Here is a 26,125-nt window from a genome sequence, read left to right on the forward strand (position 1 = left end):
CCGCTCTGTGCTGACAGCTCAGGGCCTGGAACCTGCTTTGGATTCTGTGTTTCCCTCTCTCTGCCCGTCCCCCACTCATGTTCTGTCTCTGTCTCTCAAAAATGAGTAAACATTAAAAAAAAATTTAAAAGGCTTAGTGTGGCTCTTAGAATGGTGAGATTTTTGTTTTATAGCTGCGAAGTAACAGTACATGTTCTTTTTTTTTTTTTTTTTTTTGAGATAGAGAGCAGGGGTGGAGGCCAGGGGGAAAGGAGGAGAGACGGAATCTCTCAAACAGGCTCCATGTGTGGAGCCCAACATGGGGCTCGATCCCAAAACCCTGAGATCACGACCCAAGCCGAAATCAAGAGTCGGATGCTCAACTGACTCAGCCAGCCACTCAGGCGCCCCCCATACCTGTTCTTAATGACAGATACGTACGCTAACCTGACCAAAGATTTTAGGAAATTCCTTGAAACGGCAGAATTTTCAAGCCTTTGGCTCCTACAGAGATAATAAGCACAAATAAGATGATATAAAATTGTGCTTAAGAGTCAGATCTCAAGCATCAAACTGGCTGGCTGGGAACATAAACTCTGATGTTTTGCTTTAACCGGTGGCCTTGAGCAAGTGAATTAAGCTTTCTGGGCCTCAGTTTCCTCATCTGTGAAAGAAGGATAATAATAATCGCACCTACTTTATGAGGTGAGTGTGAGAATTAAATTAATTTGTGTACAGAGCACTCACAAAGTTTCTGACACAAAGTAAAGCTATTATTTGCATTATCTACTCTACAAGACACAACGTAGGCAAATAAAATCGCCCTCATGAGTTGCTAAATTCAAAACTGCACTAGGTATCTACCTAAGCAGGCGATCAAGCCATATAAAACAATGGAAATGAGAAAGTTTGTACCTCTCGATAGTGTTTTTCGATTGTTAGGATCCTGTCATGTAGAGCAGTGAACAGGTTGAAAGACTCCTCTTTAAGACGGTCCTCAAACTTCAGCTGAAGCAGTTCTCTGAGGAACCCAAAATCCACCTGAAGAGATCTAATGACCTACAAATGGAAAAAACATACATTGTTGGAGAGAGTAAGGGCGCTCTGTGTAAAGGTTCTAGCACATTGCCTGGTTCCGGGCACAGAGAAGCAAATTTTGCCACTGCAAGGTAAGCCTCTTTGGCAAACTGATTATTTTAGGCTGATTATTTTTAAGACACTGCAAACACAGGAGAAGCTCTGAAAACTGAGTATAAGCTTCCCTTTTATAAGAGACATTTACATTTATAAGGGAAATCACCACTTGTTAAGGGTGTCTCTTTAGCTGTACCAGCAAGAGAGGCATGACGCAAAATCTTTAGAGACCCTTTTTTTTTTGGTTTATTTATTTATTTTTGAGAGAGAGAGAGAGAGAGAGGGAGAGAGCGCACGTGAGCAGGGGAGGGGTAGAGAGAGAGGGAGAGAGAGAATCCCAAGCAGGCCCTGTGCTGTCAGCACATAGCCCAAAATGTGGGACTTGATCTCATGAACCATGATATCACGACCTGAGCCAAGATCATGGGGGATGCTTAACCGACTGAGCCACCCAGATTCCCCTAGAAAGTCCTATGTTGACTTAACTCTGCATAACTACCATACCCTTGTTTATTGAGCTTTTCCTGGTAACCTCCCATAACTGTGCCCTACCTCCCCCAACATCTTCTTTTGTGTTTAGTTGAAGGTGGTATTTAAGGTGACAACTTCCACCATTTCAGCGTTACTCAGTTTTTCTGGGCCTCTCCTATATATGCAGGGGGTGTACGTGTCACAAAATTGCTTGATTTTCTCCTGTTAATCTGTCGAACATCAATCTGATTCTTAGACCAGCCAGATGAATATTGAAGGGTCAATACAAATTTCTCCTCCCCAACATGAGCATATGGTCTGGAATGTGGTCAGGGGCTTGTCCTGCCTTTTAAGAATACCTCTGAAATACGGTGCACATTGGAGAACTCCAGTTAACTTGCTAAATTAACATATGCTAATGGAGTAAGGGAGAGAAGGTTCCTGGTGGCTTCTTCCTGAATGGAACAAAATACCTGGGTTATTAACAACAACCCTTTATCACACCTCAAAAAGTATCATCCAAGATGTGGATTTTAAATCAGAAAAGATAGGAAAAAATTCATATTTGTGGTGAATTTACTAGCCAAACATTTAAATATATAACTAGCATGGTGACTAAGAATCATTTCTGATCGTCATCAAAACATACAATGTGTTTTTGTGAAGATATAATGGCCAAAAAGCTCCCGAATTTGGTGAAAGATAAAGACTCGAGATGCTGAACAAACTTAATGCAGGATAAATACATATGAACCACACCTAGGTACATCACAATTCAACTGCTGAAAACCACAGGTAAAAAGAAAATCTTTTTTTAGGGGCACCTGGATGGCTTAGTCATCGGTCTGAGTGCCCAAATCTTGATTTTGGCTCAGTTCATATCCCAGGGTCATGGGATTGAGTCCCACATCAGTATGGAGCCTGCTTAAGACTCTCTCTCTCTCTCTCTCTCTCTCTCTCTCTCTCATTCCCTCTGTTCTTCTGCCCCTCTCCCCTCCCCTCATGTATACACTCTCTCCTTCTCTCTCTCTCTCTCTAAAAGTAAAAAAAAAACAAAAAACACTTTTTTTTCTTAAGTAAACTCTATGCCCTACCTATCATGACCTTGAGATCAAGAGTGGCATACTTTACCAACAGAGCCAGCCAGGCGCCTCAAAAAGAAAATCTTGAAAGCAGTCAGAAAAGAAAACAAGTACATACAGGGGAATAACTTTTGAAATGATTGATGTTTTCTTATTAGAAAGTATGGAAGTCAGAGGCGCAATGTTACAGCGAAAAGTAAAAAAGTACATACCAGTCAAAAATGCTATAATCAATGTAACATTTTAAATAAAGAAAACTATGAGAATTCATTGCCCAAGTCAAGAATTGCTAAAGAAATTCCTTCAGGCTAAAAAGAAATATTACAAGCTGGAAACTTAGATTTTCAGGAAAGAGTGAAGAGCATTGGAAATAGTAAATATCCAAGCAAATATAAAAGACTAGTTTTACCTCTTATTAGTTTAATATATATAGGAATGTTTAAAAAGATTTTTTTTAATGTTCATTCATTTTTGAGAGAGAGACAGAGTACGAGTGGGGAGGGGCAGAGAGAGAGGGAGACACAGAACTTGAAGCGGGCTCCAGGCTCTGAGCTGTCAGCACAGAGCCCGATGCGGGGCTCAAGCTCACGAGCTGTGGGATCACGACCTGAGCCAAAGTCAGACGCTTAACTGACTGACTGAGCCACCCAGGAGCCCTCAGGTTGGATTTTTAAAACCTGCTATATATAATTTGTAAAAGACGTACTAAGACACAACACAGAAATGAGGTCAGTGTAAGAATGAGAAAGATTTATCAGGCAAACACTATATCAAAGAATGTTGATATAGGTATATTAGTATTGAAGAGAATGGTAAAAATATAGATATAGATGATATAGATATAGATATAGATTCACATACATATAGATTCATATACATATATACATACATGTATACACATACGTATATATTCACATACATATATGTTCATATACATATATATACACATACACATATACACATACATATATATACGCTCTCAACTATTAACAAGTGCAGCGTATCTTTAATTTCCCATATCCAGGGCACAATGACAAAGACCGACCTCACACGAACACAAGTTGCAAACAAACACCAAATAATTTGTCTCACAAAGAGTTTTTACTGACAACAAAGGACGGAAGTTAAAAATCAACAACATAAGAATCACTAAAAAGCATACTTGGAAAATGTTAGAGTATTTCCATCTAATACCGATAAATATTAATAGCAGTAACTAATAAAAATAATTAGTATTATGAATACCAATAAAAACACTATATTTCAAAATTTGTGGAATGAAAGTAAAAAAGTACTTTATGGGAAATATAAGACTGTAAATGCTTATCAAAGGAAAGAGGGGGCCTCAAAAACAATGATCTATAGGCTTTGGTAGCCGACAACCCAACATCCATTACACTGGTTCGTCCTTATTGAGAGGACCAGGACTTTTTGGAACAGAAATATGTCTAGTTAAAATGTTCTCTTCTCTAGGGGCGCTTGGGTGGCTCAGTCAGTTAAGCGTCCGACTTCAGCTCAGGTCATGATCTCGTAGTCCGTGGGTTCGAGCCCCACGTCAGGCTCTGTGCTGACAGCTCAGAACCTGGAACCTGCTTCGGAGTCTGTCTCCCTCTCTCTCTGCCCCTCCCCCGCATCTCAAAAATAAACGTCCAGTCAAAGGGGTCAAGGGATACAGTTAAGGCCGACGATCAACAAGCGGGGGTTTTCTATGGGGTTTTCTGCTTTCCTCACATGGCTGCCGCCCCCTCTACTTCTCTCATCTTCTCCTTCCTCCATGAACAGCAAATGGAGACTGGAGGTGAAACAGCCATCTTGCTACGATGAGGTCAGAAATATGAAAGCAAAACCATGCACTAATAATGGAGATTTGAAAAAATAAAACAAGTCTGGTATATAGATAACAACAGAGAGCTACTGCCCCAACTATGGATTATCTAACTCTGACTGACTTATGGGATTAAGGCACAATAGTTGCATTTTCTTTTTTTTTTTTATTTTTTATTAAAAAAATTTTTTTTAATGTCTTATTTATTTTGGGGAGACAGAGAGACAGAGTGCAAGCAGGGGAGGGGCAGAGAGAGAGGGAGACACAGAATCTGAAGCAGGCTCCAGGCTCCGAGCTGTGAGCACAGAGCCTGACGCAGGGCTCAAACCCACAGAAGGACCATGAGATCATGACCCAAGCTGAAGTCAGATGCCTAACCGACTGAGCCACCCAGGTGCCTCTTAAAGTTTTTTTTAATGTTTTATTTATTTTGGGGAGAGGGACAGAGTGTAAACAGGGGAGCCACGATAGCTGCATTTTCTAAAAATAGAGTGATATGCCATCCTAACTGACACTGAGATCCAACTCGAGCAATTAGACAAAGGAAAACAGAGCGAACCCAAAACAGCAGCAAAAATTAAATAATAAAGATAAGAAATTTATGTACTAGAAATGAAGATATGAGGGAGAAGATTAATAAATCTAAAAGTTGAGTCTCTGAAAAAATTAATGATATAGATAAAACTGCCAAGATTCATCTAGGGAAAAACAAGTGTGCGGTCAAAATTATAGTTTTTTAAAATATATAACTACAGATACAATAAAGATTTAAGAATAATAAGAGAAGACAGTAATTTAAAAATTTGCCGTTCTGAATACTTTTGTAGAAAAACATAATGTCAAAACTCACCCAAGAAGATTTAAGAAAACCTTAATATATCCATAACAAAATCAAAATAGCAATGAAAGTAGGCACATTCAGTTTTACAAGTGACTTCTTTTTTTTTTTTAATTTTTTTTAACGTTTTATTTATTTTTGAGACAGGGAGAGACAGAGCACGAACAGGGGAGGGTCAGAGAGAGGGAGACACAGAATCCGAAGCAGGCTCCAGGCTCTGAGCTGTCAGCACAGAGCCCGACGCGGGGCTCGAACTCACGGACCGCGAGATCGTGACCTGAGCCGAAGTCGGACGCTTAACCAACTGAGCCACCCAGGCGCCCCACAAGTGACTTCTAACAAATAAAGAAACAGGTAATTCCAACCTCATGTCAATTATTCCAGAGAAAAGAGTCAGGAACATCTCACAGCTCATTTTATAAAGGTACTAAGACCCTGGTGCCAAGATTGAACAATAGTGTAAGAAGAAAAGAAAATTACAGGACAATCTCTTAGGAACATAAATGAAAACAATCATTAGTAAAATGATAGCAAATGATGCAGAAAGCAGAAAGAATTATTATGGTCCAGCTGGGTTCGTTCCGGGTTTACTATTCAAAAATCAGTTTTCCTCAACATCACTCATCATCGGTGAAATACAAATCAAAACCACGGTGAGATACCACCTGACACCTGTCAGAATGGCCAACATGAACAACTCAGGCCACAACAGATGTTGGCGAGGATGCGGAGAAAGAGGCTCTCTTTTGCATTGTTGGTGGCAATGCAAGCTGGTGCAGCCGCTCTGGAAAACAGCATGGAGGTTCCTCAAAAAACTAAAAATAGAACTGTTCTATGGTTCAGCAATTGCACTACTAGGTATTTATCCAAGGGATGCAGGTGTGCTGTTTAGAAGGGGCACCTGCACCCCAATATTTATAGCAGTGCTATTGACAATAGCCAAAGTATGGAAAGAGCTCAAATGTCCATTGACAGGTAAATGGATAAAGGGGTGCCTGGGTGGCGCAGTCGGTTAAGCGTCCGACTTCAGCCAGGTCACGATCTCGCGGTCCGTGAGTTCGAGCCCTGCGTCAGGCTCTGGGCTGATGGCTCAGAGCCTGGAGCCTGTTTCCGATTCTGTGTCTCCCTCTCTCTCTGACCCTCCCCCATTCATGCTCTGTCTCTCTCTGCCCCCCCCCCAAAAAAAGATGTACACACACACACACACACACACACACACACACACACACTGGAATATTACTCGGCAATCAAAAAGAATGAAATCTTGCGATTTGCAATTACGTGGAGGGAACTGGAGGGTATTATGCTAAGCGAAATTAGAGAAAGACAAATATCATATGACTTCACTCATATGAGGAATTGAAGATACAAAGCAGATGAACATAGGGGAAGGAAGCAAAAATAATATAAAAACAGGGAGTGGGACAAAACATAAGAGACTCTTAAATACAGAGAAGAAACAGAGGGTTGCTGGAGGGGTTGCGGGAGGGGGAATGGTCTAAATGGGTAAGGAGCATTAAGGAATCTACTCCTGAAATCATTGTTGCACCATATGCTAACTAACTTGGATATAAATTAAGCAATAAACAAATTAAAAAAAAAGATTACTGGAATAAAAAAAGAAATCAGTTTTCACCACATCATCATGTAAAGGAGAAAAGCCATAATGATTCAGTAGATCCATGAAAAGCATTCAAATCCAGTCACTCATGATATTTTTTTAAATGCCTCTTATTAATTAAAAATAGAGGAAACACTCTTAATCTGATTTAAGCATATTGTGTCAGAATTTGGTTCAGCTATATCTTAGAACTCCAAATAACAGAAGTGTCAGTGAGAAATTATTTCTCTTTCACTGGAAATTGATGTGGGCAATCAGTGGTGAAAATGACACAAGTCCCTCCCATTCTATCACTCCGCTGCATGCACTGCCTCAAAATCACGGTACAAACGTTAGCACCCATGTTCTAGGCACAGAAATAAGGAAAAGAAGGAAAGGAAGGGAAGGAAAGTGGGAAGGAGGAAGGAAGGGAGGTAGGGAGAAGAGGTGGAGGAAGGAGTGAAGTAGCAGAAAATGAGCGCACATGAACTGTTCACTAAGGAAGGTTCCCCAAAGTTGCCACATAATATTTCCACCTAATTCTACTGACCAGAAGTCAGTCATTCGGACGCGCCAAACTGCAAAGGAAATGAAGTTATAAAACTGTTCTGAAGGCATTAGGAAAGACAATAAATTAGCAAGTATGTAAGAAAATAACTTTCAAAAGTTATGAGTTGGGGTGTAAATTGGTACAATCTCCGTGTAGGGCAATTTGGCAATATCCTTCAAAGTGACTAATGGATACATCCTCTGACTCAGAAATTCCACTTTTAAATTTATGCCACAAATTTGCTGGCCTATGAGTATGTACAGAATTATTCATCGCAGTAGAAGATTTAAGATGACCAAAACGTCCATTAATAGAGGGATAGTTAAATGATGCACATTTTATGATATGATGTACTTTTGAAATAGGCAAGGAAACTATGTATCAATATGGAATGATTTGCAAGTTATATTGTTGAGTGAAAAAACAGAAACGAAGGACACAAGAGTATTTACAGTTGTATGCTATCCCATGTGACAGTTTTATTGATTAGGGACCTTAATGACTCTTGATATCCGATGTGTATGAAATGTGCTGTTTCTTAACAATCCAGAAAGATCCAGAGGAAATATGATGGAATGTCAAGATTCGACAAAGCTGCATGATGGGTAACCCAAGTTATTCATTGTAGTCTTCGCCACATTTTTCTACACACCAAAAGTATTTTACAATTTTTAAAATAGTCTACGGCCATACCAGCCTGAATGCGCACGATCTCGTCTGATCTCGGAAGGTATCATAAATAGAAAATGTTCACAGATGTCAAAAGAATTTCAAGGAGAGTAACAACACACTTCCCAAAACATATATGCGCATGATGTAAATACAAGCAGCAGTGTATACAAATTATTTTAAAAAACACAGCTCTCATCCAATTCAGCTTGTAAAAGATGCTAATATTTAAAATTTTTTAGTCATTTCCATTCTGTGAAGGAAAGAGACATAAAGGTAAACAACACCTAAAATAATCTCAGAAGTTTCTAAATGAATCCAGATTTACCTGTACTAACTTCTCTGTAGATGAACTCAACTCTTTCAATGGCAAAATTTCATTGGAATCTGTTTGAGTAGCATGGTCTGTGCTGAAAAAGCCAATCTTCAAATCATCGGAAATTTTAAGTCTGGAAAAAATAAACGGAGATTAAAAGTGCTTTATAGAATAGATATTTCCTTTTAACATGTGTGTTATTACACATATTTTTGTGTAAATCATGTTATATATATTTTTAAAGTCTACTTAGTTTGAGAGAGAGAGAGCGAGCATGTGTGGGGCAGGGCAAAGAGACAGGGAGAGAAAGCATCTCAAGGAGGTTCTGCACTGTCAGCATAGAGCCTGATGGGGGCTCGAACCCACGAACCGTGAGATCATGACCTGAGCCAAAATCAAGATTTGGATGCTTAACCGACTGAGCCACCCAGATGCCCCAAATCATATTATATTTTAAAGATTCAAAGGGACCTGTGGGGTGAGGAAAGTTCTGAATTAGCTGCTCATGCTTTGGGGTTTTCACCAGGACTCTGCTGGATTATCAGATTCCTTGCACTGGGCATATTGCTCTACTGGTACTCATCTTAATTCCATTCTCTGAGTTATGATCAATTTGAGCCTCCTTTTAATGGCCTATCTACCGTTTTACCTGTGCTACTGCTTAAACCTGTTATAAATTATACACAGGCATACAAGCAAAAATACTTTGAGATAGGGGTTCTTGAAATAGTTCCAGGACACCCTTCCAGGGAGTCCACAAGGTCAAAATTAATTTCATAATAGTATTAAGATTTTTTTTTTTTTTAAGAGAGAAAGAGTGCACAAGCAGGGGAGAGGGAGAGGGAGAGAGAATCTTGGGCAGGCTCCATGCTCTGGCAGGACTGGATTCCACACGGGGCTGGATTCCATGACCAAGGATGGGATCATGACCTGAGCCGAAATCAAGCCAGACGCTCGACCAAATGAGCCACCCTGGCACCCCGATAGCATTGAAATTTTATTTTCCTTTTCCACCATCACGCTCTCGCAAGCGTCCAGTGGAGTTTTCCAGAAGCCACAGGTTATGTGAGCACAAGACATGAATGTAGAAGCAGGTATGAGAATTCAGCTACCCCACAAAGCCGGGCACTGAAAAGGTTTGCAAAAATGTAAAGCAATGACACTATACTCATTAAAGTTCTTGTTTTCAAAAATCAAGTTCATTTTTCTTTAAACTGTGTTATTTACATTAGCATAGAATTGGTTTACCATTATTTTCAATGAATTAATTTACGTATATTCTTTACTTCTCCTTGTAAAATTCTAATACGGTTACCACGAATAGGCATCAACTAAAGCTCTTTGAGGTCCCCAGGAACGATCACAGTTCCCGGAACCAAACAATTTGAGGATTCTTCTTTGGGGATCATGACACCACCATACTGTATCTGATTTTCAGACTCCGTTTCTTGAGAAATCTGAGTAGGCAAGGAGTTTAAGTATTTGTAAACTCTTCCTACCGACCTTGAATGATGGCTATCGTAAACAGTAAAAAGAAAGCCAATTTTCTGGATTCACTCCGTCAATGTGATCAACCTTACCACAACTACCAGCTTCTAAAATGTCAGCTCAACAAAGAAAGCCATGAAAGCCCAAGGAGAATCACTAGACTTTTCAGGGCAGGCCCCGAAGAAGACAGAGTGCTTCTATCTTTCCGTTGTCTGCTGACCAGCTGACCCTGCTGGGAGCGCCCCCCTGCAACCCTTTCCCTCCTGATTTGCTGGCAGAGTCTCACATGTATCTCCCACAGAAATCAGGGCAGGGTGATCATATTCCCAGTGTCGAGGGTAACTCTTGTCTTGTCTCCATCACAGAGATCCCATTCTTCTGGGCAGATGTTTTAGGGGAGGGTGTGGAACTTGCTTCTGGCAAGAATGACCCGAGGAAAGATACGTTGGGGGCTTGTGGGAAAGCTTTGTGCACTCCGACACCGACAGGGCACCAGGGGAGAGTTTTCCTCTGTGACCGAACACTGCCTTGCGTGGAAGCGATGCCAAGGAGTGCCACGGCCATCTGGTGACCACAAGTGGGGCCAGTCAGAGGGCAAAGCTCGTACATGAATGATGAGCTGTTAAAAAAAAAAAAAACAAGTAATTTTCACTGATGACTTTGTTTAGCCATCGAATCAACTAGCTCTAAAATCCGCCATACCTCTGGTCATCCTGCATCATATAATAAACGCACCAATTGTTGAGAGTTTCTGTTAATCGCGGCTGAACGCTTCCTGGTATTCCAGCTATGTGATACGATGTAAATTACCTAACCTTTCTGGGCCTTAATTTCTTCTTATGAAAAAAAAAATAGTGCCTATTTCATACAGTTATTGTCAGGATTAGTGTGTTAATACCCAGAAGCACTTTGAATGATGCATGTCACATAGTAAGCCCTTAAGAAATGTTAACTGCTGGGGCTCCTGGGTGACTCAGTGTGGGTTAAGTATCCGACTTTGGCTGAGCTCATGATCTCACGGTTCGTGGGTTCGAGCCTCGCACGGGGCTCTGTGTTGCTAGCTCGGAGCTTGCTTCAGATGCTGTGTCTCCCTCTCTCTCTGACCCTCCCCTGCTCACACTCTGTCTCTCTCTCAAAAATTAATAAATAAACATTAAAAAAAAGAAATGTTCACTGCTATTGGTGTTGTGGTGGCAATTGTTACTATCATTATTATGGTCTGAAGTATCATTTTTTTCATCACGTTTGGAAAAAACCATTGTAGTCTAGTAATATTCAACCAAGAAAGGCTGAATTTAAATTCATAAATTTTTAAGCACTTAAAATAATGATTTTCAACTACTCCCACTAAATTTTCAACTCATCTTCCGCACACTTATCAATATCAGACTGATGACAAATCTCATCAGTAGTGTTATCCAGATGGGGAGGGAGCACCGGTAATGCTGTATACCTCAGTTCCACCTAATATTTCCCGTGTTTTTCCACAGAAAATTGTATTTTAGATTTGGCCGAATTTCATTTTAGGAGTCTGTATCTTTTTCGCACTAACACAGTACTATTGGAAGAGGCCATCTCCTTGGTCCCTGAGTGTCCCTGTACATTCTTTCTGCGTATGCCAAGAATGCAAAATCCTGACCACTCTTTCCGCAGGCCATTCCTCAGAGTTGAGTTTGCAGTGAGCAATCTTGAAGGATGAGGTAATGCCTTTCCTCTGCCAAGAAGCAGGCTGATACTGTTTACTATAAAGAGTGGCGAGCTCAGGGATCCCCCTCCTTTAATGCAACACGCTGTGTATATAGGTATCTATGATGGGTCTTTAGTGTTACCCTCATGGCACTGCGGGGGCATGGCAAATCATCAGAAATAAGCATGAAAGTCCGGATAGTTCTTTTGCAATGATGATAAAGTCCTTTGTCTTTGACCCAGGAGTCTTGTGTCTTCTGCTGACAGCCATGAAACAAGCAAACTTGTTAGCTTATAAGTAGGGTAAGATCTCAAACACTGCAGAGTCCTTGACAGGTACCTGACCCATAAATCCTCTCAATAAATGCTTCTTGTATTGAATTTTTTATATTTATTTTATTTTTAAAAAGTTTTTTATTTAAGTAATCTCTACACCCAACATGGGGCTCAAACTCATGACCCTGAGATCAAGAGGTGCATGTTCTTCTGACTGAACCAGCCACACACCTCTGTATTGAATTTTTTTATGACTAAGATATAGCAATTAACTAAAAAGATCACCAATATTTAAAGCTTTGTTTACCTGACATTTACAACCATTTTTGAAAATAATTTGTGAAAACCACCAAGTTGTAATTATTATGTTAAAATTCAGTATATTTATGTATATACTGTATATTTATGTATAAATTCAGTATATTATGTTAAAATTCAGTATACTACACTATAGAAATGGATGAATCTTATTATCTATGATAAGAATTTTTTAAATTTTTTTAATGTTTATTTTTGAGAGAGACACACAAGAGCATGAGCGGGGGAGGGGCAGAGAGAGAGGGAGACACAGAATCCCAAGCAGGCTCCAGGCTCCGAGCTGTCAGCACAGAGCCCGAAGCGGGGGCGGGGGGGCTTGAAATCACGAACCGTGAGATCATGATCAGAGCCAAAGTCAGATACGTAACTTACTGAGCCACCAGGTGCCCCTGAAATCTTTTAAAACATGATATAAAAACAAAATCATTTTACTTTCAGTAAGCATTCCATAAAATATAGATAATAAATGTTTCCTAAAATTACTACAAGGCTCCAAATTTCTCTCTTTTTAATCTATCATTCCCATTATCCCTAGAGGTATTTTACAAAAACCTTGGTTGTTTCACTATCCTGCTATAAAAGACTTTGACCGTCTTCCCTTGTCAAAGAGAATTAAATACAGTCTTCTTATTCTGACCTTCAAAATATGGGTGCAAACTACTTGTCTGAGCTTCACACATTTAACAAAGAATAACTGAGTACCTACTTTTTGCTAGACCCTGTTTTGGGCACCAAAGCTAACAGGAGTGGACAAGGCAAAGTCTTTGTTCTCACGGAACTTACATTCTAAAGGGAAAGACAACCAGTAAACACGTGAACAAAAATATGTTATATATTCTGAGGCAGCGATGAACTCACCTCTCATTGCATATACACTATGTACCATGGTCACCTATTAAATGTTCTCAAAATACATCTGTACCTTGGTAGTACCCATAGCCTAAGATACAGTTTCCCCACAGTTTCACCTATTGAAACCATATGTAGTCACTATCTTTTCCAACTTCCTTTTCCTTCCATTCCCTTCCCTCGCAAGAGTAGAGGAATCAACATCGTGGTCAATGACAAGAGTCAATTTCCCCATGAGAAAGGTTGGAAGCCATGCAGGGGAAAAGGCCAGTAGGCCCAGTAGCCAAGAATGTAGGGTAGTGTGAGAAACAGGAACAGCATCGCAGAGCCAGAATGATCGGGAGACTTGGGTACATTAATGTAATGAATGTAAAAAAGAATGATGAAACTAGGGAACCAGCATTTGGCAACCCCCAACAGAGGCGACTCATTAAGGTGGGAGTCATCAGTGACAGGTAAGGCTGGTCAGCGAAATTTTTATTAAGAGAATTTTTCTTAATCAAAATTTAAGAAATTGTTTCAAAAACTTAAAAATAGAACTACCTTATGTACTGGCAATCCCACTTCTGGGTATATATCCAAAGGAAATTAGGTCATTATCTCAGTATCTACACCCCACGTTCACTGAAACATTATTCAAAATAGCCAAGAGGGGCGCCTGGGTGGCGCAGTCGGTTGAGCGTCCGACTTCAGCCAGGTCACGATCTCGCGGTCCGTGAGTTCGAGCCCCGCGTCGGGCTCTGGGTTGATGGCTCGGAGCCTGGAGCCTGTTTCCGATTCTGTGTCTCCCTCTCTCTCTGCCCCTGCCCCGTTCATGCTCTGTCTCTCTCTGTCCCAAAAATAAATAAACGTTGAAAAAAAAAATAGCCAAGAGATGGAAACACCCTAAGTGCCGATTAATGGGTAAGTGGATAAAGAAAATATAATGTTTATATACGATGGAATATTATTCCACCATAAAAAAGGGTAACTCTGCCATTTGTGTGACAGCATAGATGAACACTGAGGCCATTACACTCCGTAAAATAAGACAGACAGAGGAAGACAAATACTGTATGATCTCACTTATATGTGGAATCTAAAAGAGCCAAACTCACAGAAACAGAAAAAGGAATGGTGGCTGCAGAGGCTGAAGGGTGGGGAAATGGAGAGATGTTAGTCAAACTCCCAATTTTAAGAGAAAGAAGTTCTGGGATCTAACGTACAGCATAGTGATTACAGTCAACAGTACTGTACTGTATATTTGAAAGTTGCTAAGAGAGTGAATATTAAATGTCCTCACACACACACACAAGTAATTATGTGAGGTGATGGATGTTTTAACTAGCTTTATTGCAGTAACCACTTTATAATATATACGTATACCAAATCATCACATTATACATCTTAAACGTACACAATGTCAAGTGTCAACTATATCTCAGTGAAGCAAGGGGGGGGGGGAAGGAGATTTTGTAATATCTACTCACAAAATAAAATTTTTCTAATGCTTATTTATTTATTTAGAGAGAGCACGTACACATGGGGGAGGGCCAGAGAGCAAGGGAGAGAGAGAATCCCAAGCAGGCTGTGTTCTGTCCCAGTAGAGTCCAACACGGGGCTCAGTCTCACAAATTTTGAGATCATAACCTGAGCCGAAATCAAGAGCAGGACGCTTAACTGGCTGAGCCACCCAGGTGCCCCCCAAATAATAATTTATTACAAAGGGAAGAATGGTAAATTTATGATAGAGAACCCCGGCAAACACCAACCCAGCAAGGTCAAAGTTAAAGCCCCAATGGGGAAACAGACTGAATGACATTTGCCCACTGAAGTTGATGCCCTGGAAAGAGCCTATCTCCATTTCTGGGGCATTCCTGCCAAGAATGCATAACCTGAGTCTGGTTACAAGAAAACATCAGATAGAGGTGGTCATCCTACAAAATCTGAAGTCAATACTTTTTAAAAGTGTCAAGGACATAAACGCCAGGGAGAGGCTAAGGAACTCTTCCGCACTGAATGTGCCTGAAGGGCCAGGATAGCTAAACACAACACATACGTAGACAGGATCCTGAACAAAAAAGGAAAAAGTTATTGTTAGTACACCTGGCACAACTTGAAGGGGCCCGTTGTAGTGCTGGGCTAATGTCGGCTTCCTGATTTTGAGAGCTGTGTGCTAGTTATATAGGGGAATATCCATTTTAGGAAAATCGTACCGTAATACCTAGCAGTGGTGGGCACCAATTCTAGAGTTACTCTCAAAATGTTTGAAAAAGACTAACAATTATGAGTGTATGAGTTTTTATATGTGTGAATGTGTACAAAGGGAGGGGACAAGGAGGAGGAGGAAGCAGGGAGAGAGAGGAAAAACAAATACGGTAAAATGTTAAGAATCGAAGAATCTCAGTGAAGGGGATATGAAAGATCTTAGTTCTGTTCTGGTAACTTTTCTGTAGATTCAAAGTAATTTCAGACTAATCTTTTTTTTTTTAAGTAGGTTTCATGTCCAGTATGGAGCCCAACGGGGGCGAGGGGGTGGGGTTTGAACTCATGACCGAGAGATCAAGACCTGAGCTGGGGCACTTGGGTGGCTCAGTCAGTTGAGCGTCCAACTCTTGGTTTCAGTTTAGGTCATGATCTCATGGTTTCGTGTTTTCTAGCCCTGCATCAGGCTCTGTGCTGGCAGCATGGAGCCTGCTTGGGATTCTCTCTGTCCCTTTCTCTCTGCTTCCCTCTAATTTGTGCTGTCTCTGTCTCTCTCAAAATAAATAAACTCATTAAAAAAGAGAGAGAGAGAGAGACATCAAGACCGGAGCTGAGATCAAGAGTCAGATGTTTAACAGACGGAGCCATCCAGGCGCCCCCAAAGTAAATGATTTTTGAAAAGTCATATGCATTCTTCAAGCAAGCTCAAATTTCACCACCTTCAACCAGGAAGAACTGTCAGTATTTTAGGCCTTAATGAACCATGAAGTGTGACTTTGGAAGCGACATATACCACATTTGTATATGCTACTTCAACCCATTTCCCAAGTCACAGGTAAGGCTGCCAGTTTTTTTTTTTTTTTTTCAACGTTTATTTATTTTTGGGACAGAGAGAGACAGAGCATGAACGGGGGAGGGGCAGAGAGAGAGGGAGACACAGAATCGGAAACAGGCTCCAGGCTCCGAGCCATCAGCCCAGAGCCCGACGCGGGGCTCGAACTCACGGACCGCGAGATCGTGACCTGGCTGAAGTCGGACGCTTCACCGACTGCGCCACCCAGGCGCCCTAGGCTGCCAGTTTTTAGGGGAGCCCAGCATAAGAGAATCTCGACTGTAGCACAAGCTGCTTTTCCGCTTGGATGTTATGATCCAGCAGATAAAATGGCTCTCATGAGTGCCTATGACAAACGGGGATGATCTGTGAGCCTGTGGCAAGCACCACTAAGAAAATCACAGCAGAGACCTCTAGGATTTCAGAGCAAATCTTAGGCCTTGTTGTACAGATGACTATTATCCTTCTGAGAAACAGCCCTGGCTTGCTACTGGGCCTGGAAAAGACTGAATACGTCACCGTGAGTCAGCAGGCCTGAGTTTCCCATGACAAACTGGGTTTTATCTGACCCACCAAACCGTAAAATTGGGCATAGGCAGCTTCAGTCTCATAAGATGGAAGGGACATGTAAGAGACCAGGCTCAAGGAGAAGGGACAGCATTTACAGGGAGCATGTGGCTCGCGCTGCATCGCCTCTTCCCCCTCAGTCCACGGCTACGGCCTCATGGGCAGTTCCGTATGATCAGTTGATTGAGGAAGAAGAACTCAAGCCTGGTTAACAGAGGGTGCTGCCGTCAGAAGGGGGATACCTTTAGTCCCACAGCCCTGCTCAGAGGTGACCGTGAAGGACAGCCATGAAGGAAAATCCTTCCACTGAATAGACTTTCATGCAGTACATTTGGTTGTTTACTTTTTCTGGATGAGAGACAGCCAGGACTGCGTATCTGTATTAATTTACGTTCTGTTGTTCAAGTTTTAAGTGGATAATGGTCAGGAACTTGGTAGGAAGAAGACTGAGAAGTTGGTGACAAGAAAGTCTGGGGAAGAGTTCTGTGGATGAACTTTTAAGAACAGGCCCAGGCTATAATGATACTTGTGCCCCTTGTGAATGCTCACGAAAGGGAATCTACCACAGAGAAAGTATTCAGTGATCAAGGAGGCAAAATGACATCCTTTGGGGGTAGCAGCTGGTTAGTTTCTGCAACCAACCCCGCGCTCGCTCAGCGGCCCTTGAACGAAATGGCTATGGTGGCAGGGATGGAGTTCAGTGACGTGGACTTCCCCTTGCGGAGGATGGCCTGGCTGCTGCAAGCACTGAGGGCCTACTCAGCCAACAACACACACCAATCCTGAGTTCCTAACATGGCAGTGTTCACCGGGGGGGCGGGTACCAGCTGGGTAACACTGAACCTCTTCCATCATCCTCCCTGGGATGGACATAAACGTATTCTGCACACGGGTTTGCATTCCCTGGTCATAATGCATCTGCCAGAACCACCATCCATCACAGAAGGCCTCATCCGCCATCGCGACATGGTGCACACAAGCACTTCTATCAGAAGGTACGCGTTTCACAGCAGAAGTGGAGCCACGGGCTCATGCCCGTGGAAATGACTGGTCTGATCACATACCCCATCACCCAGTAGTGGCTGGCCTAATGGAAGGGTAAAATAGCTTACTGCAGATTCCGTTACGGCATCTGAGAGACAAACCCATGCGAGGATGTGTTTCTGTCTTACAGGATACAGTATATGCTTTGAATCAGCATGTGGTGCTCTCATCCCCACAGCCACGGGTCCAGGAACCGAGAGACAGAAGTAAAGTGGCTCCTCTCACTAGGATACCTCGTAACCCACTCCTTAAAGTACTGCTTCCTGTCCCAGCAACTTGATGATCTGCTGGCTTGGAGGTCTTCATTTTCAGGGGGTGACTACTTCCACCCAGAAACACAACAATAATTCCAGCGGGTTAGATGAGATTTAATTGAACGGTTACCTGGCCACTTCCCTATCCTTTTGCCCTTGAACCAAATTGGAGAGAATGGGGTCTGGCTGAAATGGTTGATTCTGATTACAAAGGGGCTAAGGGGGTTGTTGGTACACAGTGGAGTCAGGGAAGGCTACGTTTGGAACCCAGGGGATTCTCTGGGGTGCTTTTTAGCATTTCCATGCTGAAGGGGAGCAGAATTTGCCACCCCAAAGCATGCCTCTTTGGTATAAGGATTATCTTGAGCGAGTTATTTTTGAGGACCAGCAGGGACAGAAGCTCTGAAAACAGAGCATAAATTGCCCTTTTGTAAGGGACATGTACATTTATGAGGGTTATCTCCATTTGTAAAGGTGTCTCCCAAGCTGTACCAGCAAGAGAAGGAAGACTAAATCTCTAGAAATTTAACAAGGCAAGGACTTAAATCTGCATAACAACCATACCCTCCTTTACTGTGCTTTGCTTGGTAACCTCCCACAACTGGCTCCCTCTTCGCCCTCCAACACCTTCTTTTGTCGTTAGGTGGAGATAGTATTTAAAGTGGTAGCTTGGGCCATTTGGGGGGTTACTAAATTTGCTGGGGTCCATGCATACAGGAGGTATACATGTTATTAAACTTCTCTTTGTTTTTCTACGAGTAATCTGTCTTTTCCTACAGGGGTCTCAGCCAAGAACCTGCCTAGAAGGGTAGAGGGAAAGTTATTTATTTTTTTAAGATTTTAAATAATCTCTACATCCAACATGGGGTTCAAACTCACAAACCTGAGATCAAGAGTCACAGACTCCACTGATTGAGCCAGCCAGGCACCCTGGGAAAGTTATTTTTTCAGAACTCAGGACCTTCAGGAATGAAGATGTGGATCTCCCAGCTGGGTAAAGAACCTCAGCCTGCCTACATCTTCCCCCAAGTCTCTTGGCCACTCACCACCACTCTGACAAGTTTCTCTGCCACCAGCCATGCTCTCTCCCAAGAGGTCTGAACATCCGCTTTGGACCGGGACGGGGTGGAAGTGAGGGTCTTCTAAATTCTTAGTTCCTTTCTTTTTTACTCTCCCTCTGCCCTTGGGATCACAGCTCCATTCTTCGATTGCTGTGAGGATACTGCTTAAAGTCTTCTTTTACCAACGTTACTGCCTTTTTTGTGGGAAATAAGCCCCATCAAAGGAGGGACATGGAGACTCAGGCACAGTGAGGCGAGGCTTTGGTCAACATTCTTGCAAGAGCGGGTGTCTGACAGACAGGCAGTTACAGCAGGCAATTTATCTCCTAGTGTGCAAGTTCCTCCCCTGACTCCCCATTGGCTGAGTACTACAGACGTTACAGCCTTACCCAGCACCCCCCGCCCCACGCCCATGTAAGCCCCAAAGTACATTCCTTGAGGAGCCACAGAGACTTCAGTTCTTTGGTGCATGCTCATTGCAAAGCCCACGAAAATAAGCCTGCAAGATGGAGAGGGAAGAAGAACCGGGAGGTGAAGTGTCTAGGGGTTTGGGACTCCATTTGGGGGTGGGGGGTTCGTACATCTTTCCAATAGGTTGTAAATCTATTGCTAACTAGACAGCACGGCTTTTATTGGTATTTTGGAAAATGAATCCTCTCACTTACTTCTCGTACTTTTACTAGTTAAAATACTTAAAATTTAATAAGGAACGGGAAATATTCCCCCATTCAAATACTGGCAAGGTTTCTCCCTCTTGTCTAGATCCCGAGTCCTACAGTGATATAATAAATACGAACAACGACTTAACTTGTTTATATTCTACAATGCTGCACGTTTCACAGACCTCAATGCTTCATCCTCCAGTCTAGAAATGCAATCTTTTACCCTCCCTGGTGCCAAGTAGCTCTTTTTTATTATTCAACTTCATTTTTCATTAAGCTTGAACATGTATGTTCTTTCTTTTCCATTTTAAGCAAAAAAATCTTTTGTGGACAGTAGGTTTATGGAATGTGGGTAGTTATTATGCATATATAATGTTACATGTCAATTACATGCCAATAACGCTGGTAAAAATAAGTTAGAAGTATTTTTAAAACACCTCCAATACATATATTTTCAGGATATGATTTACATACTTGGCATAACGTTTTCAGTTATTCCTTCTGGTGCCATAATGTTATAATACTACAATACGATGCTTTAAAATCAAGTCCAAAAATTCTATAGATACCTCCTACAGAGCATCTAAAAATTATATTAAGCACTATGTATTGAGTGCTTAACTGGTCCCGTGTGGTTGTTAAGATATATGCATTAACATGCACATTTTCCCTTCAGGTTATCCTCCCAATAATTTCATAAGAGAGATACTGACTTTCTTGTTTTGAAGATGTAGAAACCAGGATTTGAAGAGAGGAAATAACTCCTCTAGAATCATAAGCCTGAAGTGACAGATTCCAGTTCTCCATCCCTAGTGGGAACAGGCTCACGGCTCCAAGGTCTCTCGAGTCTTAAATTTTTGTATAATCGACTCAGAAAGATCTGGCTCATTCAGGATCTAAGTGAAACATGACGGTTCATTCTTCAGTTTCCCGTCACATTCCAAATGTCTCTAATTTTAAATGGCAGCCCCCGTGCCTAGAATGGAAACCCACATCACAACAAATTAGCTAAGTGGTTCCTACACAGTCCTTATTTATAGTCTCAGCAAGTCAACTTCTGAATAATGGCTTGGTTGTTGTGCATAAAATACAATCTTGGAAAGATGACGATTGTGTTGTTTTTTTTTAATAAACTAGATACAAAATCAACATGTAAATTTATTATAGAAAACAGACCCATGAATATTTATTAATAGGATGCAATGATACTTCTTACTGAATCCCAGAATAGACTACCCTAACAAATGCTCATTAATGAATTAGTCGAAGAAGATGGCATTCGGCATGCTAAACTTTCACCGTGGCGTGCCGTTCAATTTGAAATAAGAAAAACATTGCTTCCCTCTTTCTTTCCTCCAAGAATACACAACTGTGATGTACCCCAGGCTCAAAGAGACTTCTCTTTGTTATGCCCACTTCCTAGGTGATCTCGCCAAGTCCTCCAGCCTCTCTGTCTCTGTGCTAATTACTCCCAAATTGATGTAGCCAGCCTGGACCTCTCTTCTGGACATCAGACTTGAAAGAGAAGCAGAATATGGTTCCTCAAAGTATGCCTCTTTGGCATGAGGATTATTGTGAGTCAATTATTCTGAGAACTACAGACACAAGAGAAGCTCTGAAAACAAAGCAGAAGTTATCCTTCTGTAAATTTACATTTATAAAGAATATACCATATTCTTTATGTATATTTATATTACATATATTACATAATATATTTTATAAATTTCCATTTACAAATATTGCCATTTGGAAGTGTCTTCCTCTCCAGACCAGGCAGAAAAGGATGAGTAAATCACAGGAGAAGCTTACCAGTAAGAAGGCACCAATTTAAATCTGCATAACAGCCATGGACAATCTCCCATACCTCACTCTTCCCCTCTACCCAACCTCCATCTTTTGTGTTTAGGTGATGGTATTTAAGGTGCTGGCTGGGCCATTTCGAGGAGTTACTCAGTGTTCCTGGGTATCTCTCGTGTGTGTATACAAGGGGCCTACACCCTATTAAACTTCTGTTTGTTTGTCTTTTCCTGTTAATCTATCTCTTATTATGGGGTTGGTCTCATCTGAGAACACAGAAAGGTGAAGGCAAAATGATTTTCCCCCCATACCACCTAGCTGGTCTACCTGTTTCTGCCCTTATCTTCATTATAATCTACTATCAAAACAGCAGCCAGAGTAATCCAGTTGAAAGATTCATCAGATGAAATTGTTCCTCTGTTCCAATCCCCACCCCACCCCCACCCGCAATGGCTTCCTATCTTTGACAGTGTGATTTATAATAGGAAATATATATTTTGGTCTTCATCCGAGGTTCCGGCCTCAATGCTCCCAAGACCCTTGGAATTTCTTGAAGGACAAGGGCAATAGGATCATCTTTTGTTATATTTGGTCTTTTGTCCTCAGTTCCTGAAATAGCCTCGATGTGGAAAAAGGTCAACTGTGTGTCTTTTGTAATTCATAACAAACTCCTTTGAACCACACCTTAGTTGATGTTCCTAAGGGGACTTGTGAAAAGCCCCTAAGGATGGAGGCTGGTTGCCAGGGAAACCAACCACAATTAGAGGGTGGAACCTGTCAGTCCCATGACCAGACCTCCCTCTGAAGGGGCTGGAGGTAGACCCAATCACCAAAAGCCAATGATTTCAATCAATTGGGCCTCTGTAATGAAGCCTCCATATGAACTACAAGGCTCAGCGAGATTCTGGGTTGATGAACAAGAACACAGCCAGGTGCCAGGAGGGTTGCACACTCCAAACTCCACGGGGAGAGAAGTTTCTGTGCTCTGGCCCCTTCAAGACCTCACCCTATGTGTCTCTATATCTGGTCATGTATGTATTTGTCTCCTTTACTACCCTGAGTTCTAGGAGTGGCTCTAGCAAATTAATTGAACCCACAGAGGGAGTTAGGGGAACCGCTCACTTAAGGCTGAACGGTCAGAAGCACAGGTAACAACCTGGATTTGCAACTGGCACCTGAAGTGGGGTGGGGGAGAGCAGGCTGGTGGGCCTGAGCCCTTGACCTGTGGTGTCTGAGGCTGTCTCTAGGTAGCAGTGTCAGCACTGAGTTAAAGTGTAGGACACTCAGTCAGTGCTGACATTTGGAGAATTGCTTGGCGGTGCTGAAAAAGCACATCTGATACCTTACTGAAAGTCAAAGCTGAGGTCCTTCTGATGATCCAGGTCCCACACCACCGTCTGGCACTGTCCCCCTTAGGTCTGACCTCCTCTCCACTGCGCTCCCCTCTCTCTGCTGCAGGCACACAGGGGTCCTGGCTGGGCCCCAGACACCCAGCCCCACCCCTTCTGGCTTCCTGTGCTTTGCCTGGAACACTTTGTCCCCTGAGAGATCAGAATGGTTTCCCCCCACCCCCAGCCTGCATTTCTGCACTCCAGTGTCATCTCTGAGAAGCTTTCCTTGACCACAGTGTTGATGAGGGAGTGTGGGGCAAGCTGGGGGCAAAGTACAGGCTCACAGCACCCCCACCCCCGGAGGTGGGACGTGTATGATATTCCTTGGACACTCCAAGCTACCCCAAAACAGGAAAGGACAAAACAAACAAACAAACAAAAAAAAAAACAAAACCAAAAAACCACAAATGGCTAAACTGTTCACTAGAAAAGGGCAATCAAGGCGATCCCATCAACAGCCTAAAAGTCCAGGATCTCCCGAGGGTCTTAATGTTAACGCTTTGCTAGAGGGAAAACCCACCTTAGCTTGACAACAGCTAGGCCTCCAGTAAGTAAGTAAGTAAGTAAGCATGTGAAATTCTCTTCGGAAACTCCCTCTAGACTTTATCTCCCCCCCTTCACCAAATGGTCACCCCCCCCCCCACCTGCAGCGCAGCTCGTCCTGCCCACGGGTCCTGTCCCTGCGCTTCGATAAAATCACTTTTTTGCACCAAAGACATCTTCCAAAATTCTTTCTTGGTTGTTGGCTCCGGACCCTACGAACCAAGCCCCCATCACCCTAAAACTTCATCAGTGTCTAAAATTACCATCCGCTTCCCCACCCCACACACTAGCTCCTCTGCTCCCTCCCTGCTATTCCGTCCTCAGCGCTTACAGGCTAACTTATTTATCGTCTAGTTTGCTGGCTCATCATCGGTTTCTTGACTAGAAGGGCGGGGCTTCAGAGGAGGTGGAGGCTGCTGCTTGCCCGGTGCCAACCTGCGCCCTAAACCCAGGATGGCAGACAGCACTCCAGCCTCTTCTACCAGAGCACCAACCCGGTCCCCCTGGCACTAGGGGTGAAGAGGAATTCACGTGGGCATCAGCGGCTCCTTTGTTTGGGCCCCAAGCATGCCCTGGGCACCGGGTACGTCACCTTGTCCGCTGAGCGGGCCGGTGTGTTTTGTGGGAGAGCCACACGCCACGCAATGCCCAGGCAGGAAGTCATTCCTAGCAGTAAACAAGCCGAACAGGTTAGACACTGTGCCCCTGGTGCTTATTACGTGCCACCGGCAATATGGGACTTTCACAACCACCAAAAAAACCTGATTTAACACGCACCCACTTAAGCAGCACTGGCTCACTGGGTCAGTCCCCACCATCGGGCGAGCACGGCGCTTGTCCTTTCTTCTCACTCCGGAGCCTCAGTGTGTGGGACTTGCCTCTAAGCCAGCCCACCTGGCACCGTGAGACCCCTGACTTGGAGAATTTTAAGTGCTTGCACACGGTAGCTAACCTAGTGCCGGCCACTTACTGATTTCAGAAAGAAAAATACATTTTTCCAGATACATCAGCTCTACGTTATCCAAACAAAATGTGGCGGGGGGAGGGGCGGGGGCAAAGGGTCACAGGAGGGAGGAGACGTAAAGAAAGCAGCAAGAAATAACTAGAATATTGGCAAACACCTACAGGGTACTATGTATATATATGTATGGCACACTTCTAAACACGTTACCCACACGCACCCATTTCAAGTTCACTGTGGGCTATGAAGTAGGCGCTGCTCGGCACCACCCCGGCCGCTTTCCCAGCAGGTGACTGAGACAGAGTTTTTAAGTGACTCGCCCAACTCAGGGGCCCTGCAGTGGGTCGCAGGATTTGAACTCCGGCCCTCTGGCTCCAGAACCCGTGCTCTCAGTTTACGTGAATACACTTAAGAAATCAGACCAGCAGGGCCGTGGCCCGGGGCGCGGGCGCGGAGGCGCGGGAAAAGGGCGCGCGGACGAGGGGTGGCGCTGCGGCTCGCGCGGGTCACCTGGGGCTGAAGCGGCATTGCTCAATAGTCGACTCGAGGCTCTCGAGGATCTTCCAGCACTCCTCGGTCTCGGGCGTGTCGCCCTTGCCCGCCATCGGAGCCCGCGGCTCAGCCGGCCGCCTCCCGCGAAGCTGGGGGCTCGGGGGAGTCGGAGTCCAGAACCCCGCGTCCGTTGCCATGGCGACCCCTGGGGGCGGGCGGAGCGCGGGAATGGGCGGCGCCTGCGCGGAGGGGCCCGGGCGGCTGGCACCGCGCGTCTGACTCTGGGCTTCCCGACCCGGCGCCCTGTGCCCCGGGCGCCCACGGCCAGGCCGCCGCAGAAGTGTCCCCGGGAAAGCTGGACCCGTCTAGCCGCCCCTGCAGCATCCCACCACGCCCCCGCCTCTCCTTGCCGCCCCTTCTCCCGAGCGCCTTTCTTTTCACACGAACACCCCTCCCCACGCGACGTTCGAACGAAAATCGGCGACCCTCGCCTCCCTGGCCGTGCACCCTGCGCCAAAAGGCGCCCTCCCGGCGGACGACAAATAGCCATGCTCGGGACCTAAGGACCCTCGGGCGCCCGGAGCAGTGCCTTAATAAGAAGGAATAGGGCTGCCTGATGAATTGCCTACACCTGCCACTTGACCGCAGACGTAGGCGTTCGTGGACAAAAAATTCTTTGCACACATTCAACAGCCTACATTCCTACTTAGTATGAAGGTCAGAATTCCGGCGTTAGGTTTTAAGCGATGGAGTGTAGTGTGGAATTCATTGTTGCAAAGTGTCTAAAATCGTAAGAGAATCTGCTTAATGGTCAAGCTGTTGTTCATCCGTTATTCTAAATTACGTGTTGACAATGGTGATACATCGTTTCTAATGTCATAGTATGTCATTTGCTAGTTTTAGAGCTAAGTAGACTAGATTTCCATTTCAACACATGGGCTACAGGAAAACAATATTTTCTCTCATAATCGTGTGAAAACAAAGTAAGTTTCATATTGGCAGCTCAAACTACAAAAAGAAAATTAGGTAGCGTTAACACTGCTCTTGTATTTAAAGACAAAGACCGAAGGCCCCAATCCGAAGACGACTAAAAAATTAATCGCAACCAATGCCAACATGATCTTCTGTTAAGTTTTCTTTTCCTTTGAGAAGGTGAAGACAGAAAGCGTTACTTTTATTTTATGTAGATTTTTATTTTCAAAATCTAACTTCTAAGTCTCTTGAGGGAAATTTCATCATAATCAAAAAGTATATTA

General features: G+C 43.3%; 1 protein-coding gene across 4 annotated transcripts in view; it reads right to left on the reverse strand.

Moving 5' to 3' along the window:
* The window catches only part of CB4H10orf67 (chromosome B4 C10orf67 homolog), a 168,833-nt gene extending 143,464 nt beyond the window's left edge, over positions 1-25,369 (reverse strand). For 2 of the 4 annotated variants that reach the window (XM_019834072.3, XM_023256424.2), the window contains exons 1-3: positions 24,888-25,369; positions 8,477-8,597; positions 895-1,038 (exon numbers count right to left, since the gene is read on the reverse strand). In XM_019834072.3, coding sequence (XP_019689631.2) covers positions 895-1,038; positions 8,477-8,597; positions 24,888-25,066 — 444 coding nt within the window. In that variant the 5' untranslated portion in view covers positions 25,067-25,369. The remainder of the gene's footprint in view (positions 1-894; positions 1,039-8,476; positions 8,598-24,887) is intronic. The other 2 variants (XM_019834070.3, XR_006600351.1) reach the window with 2 other exon arrangements.
* Between the last annotated feature and the right edge of the window lie 756 nt (positions 25,370-26,125).

This window comes from Felis catus, chromosome B4, assembly GCF_018350175.1.
Source record: "Felis catus isolate Fca126 chromosome B4, F.catus_Fca126_mat1.0, whole genome shotgun sequence".
NCBI classification, from domain to species: domain Eukaryota; kingdom Metazoa; phylum Chordata; class Mammalia; order Carnivora; family Felidae; genus Felis; species Felis catus.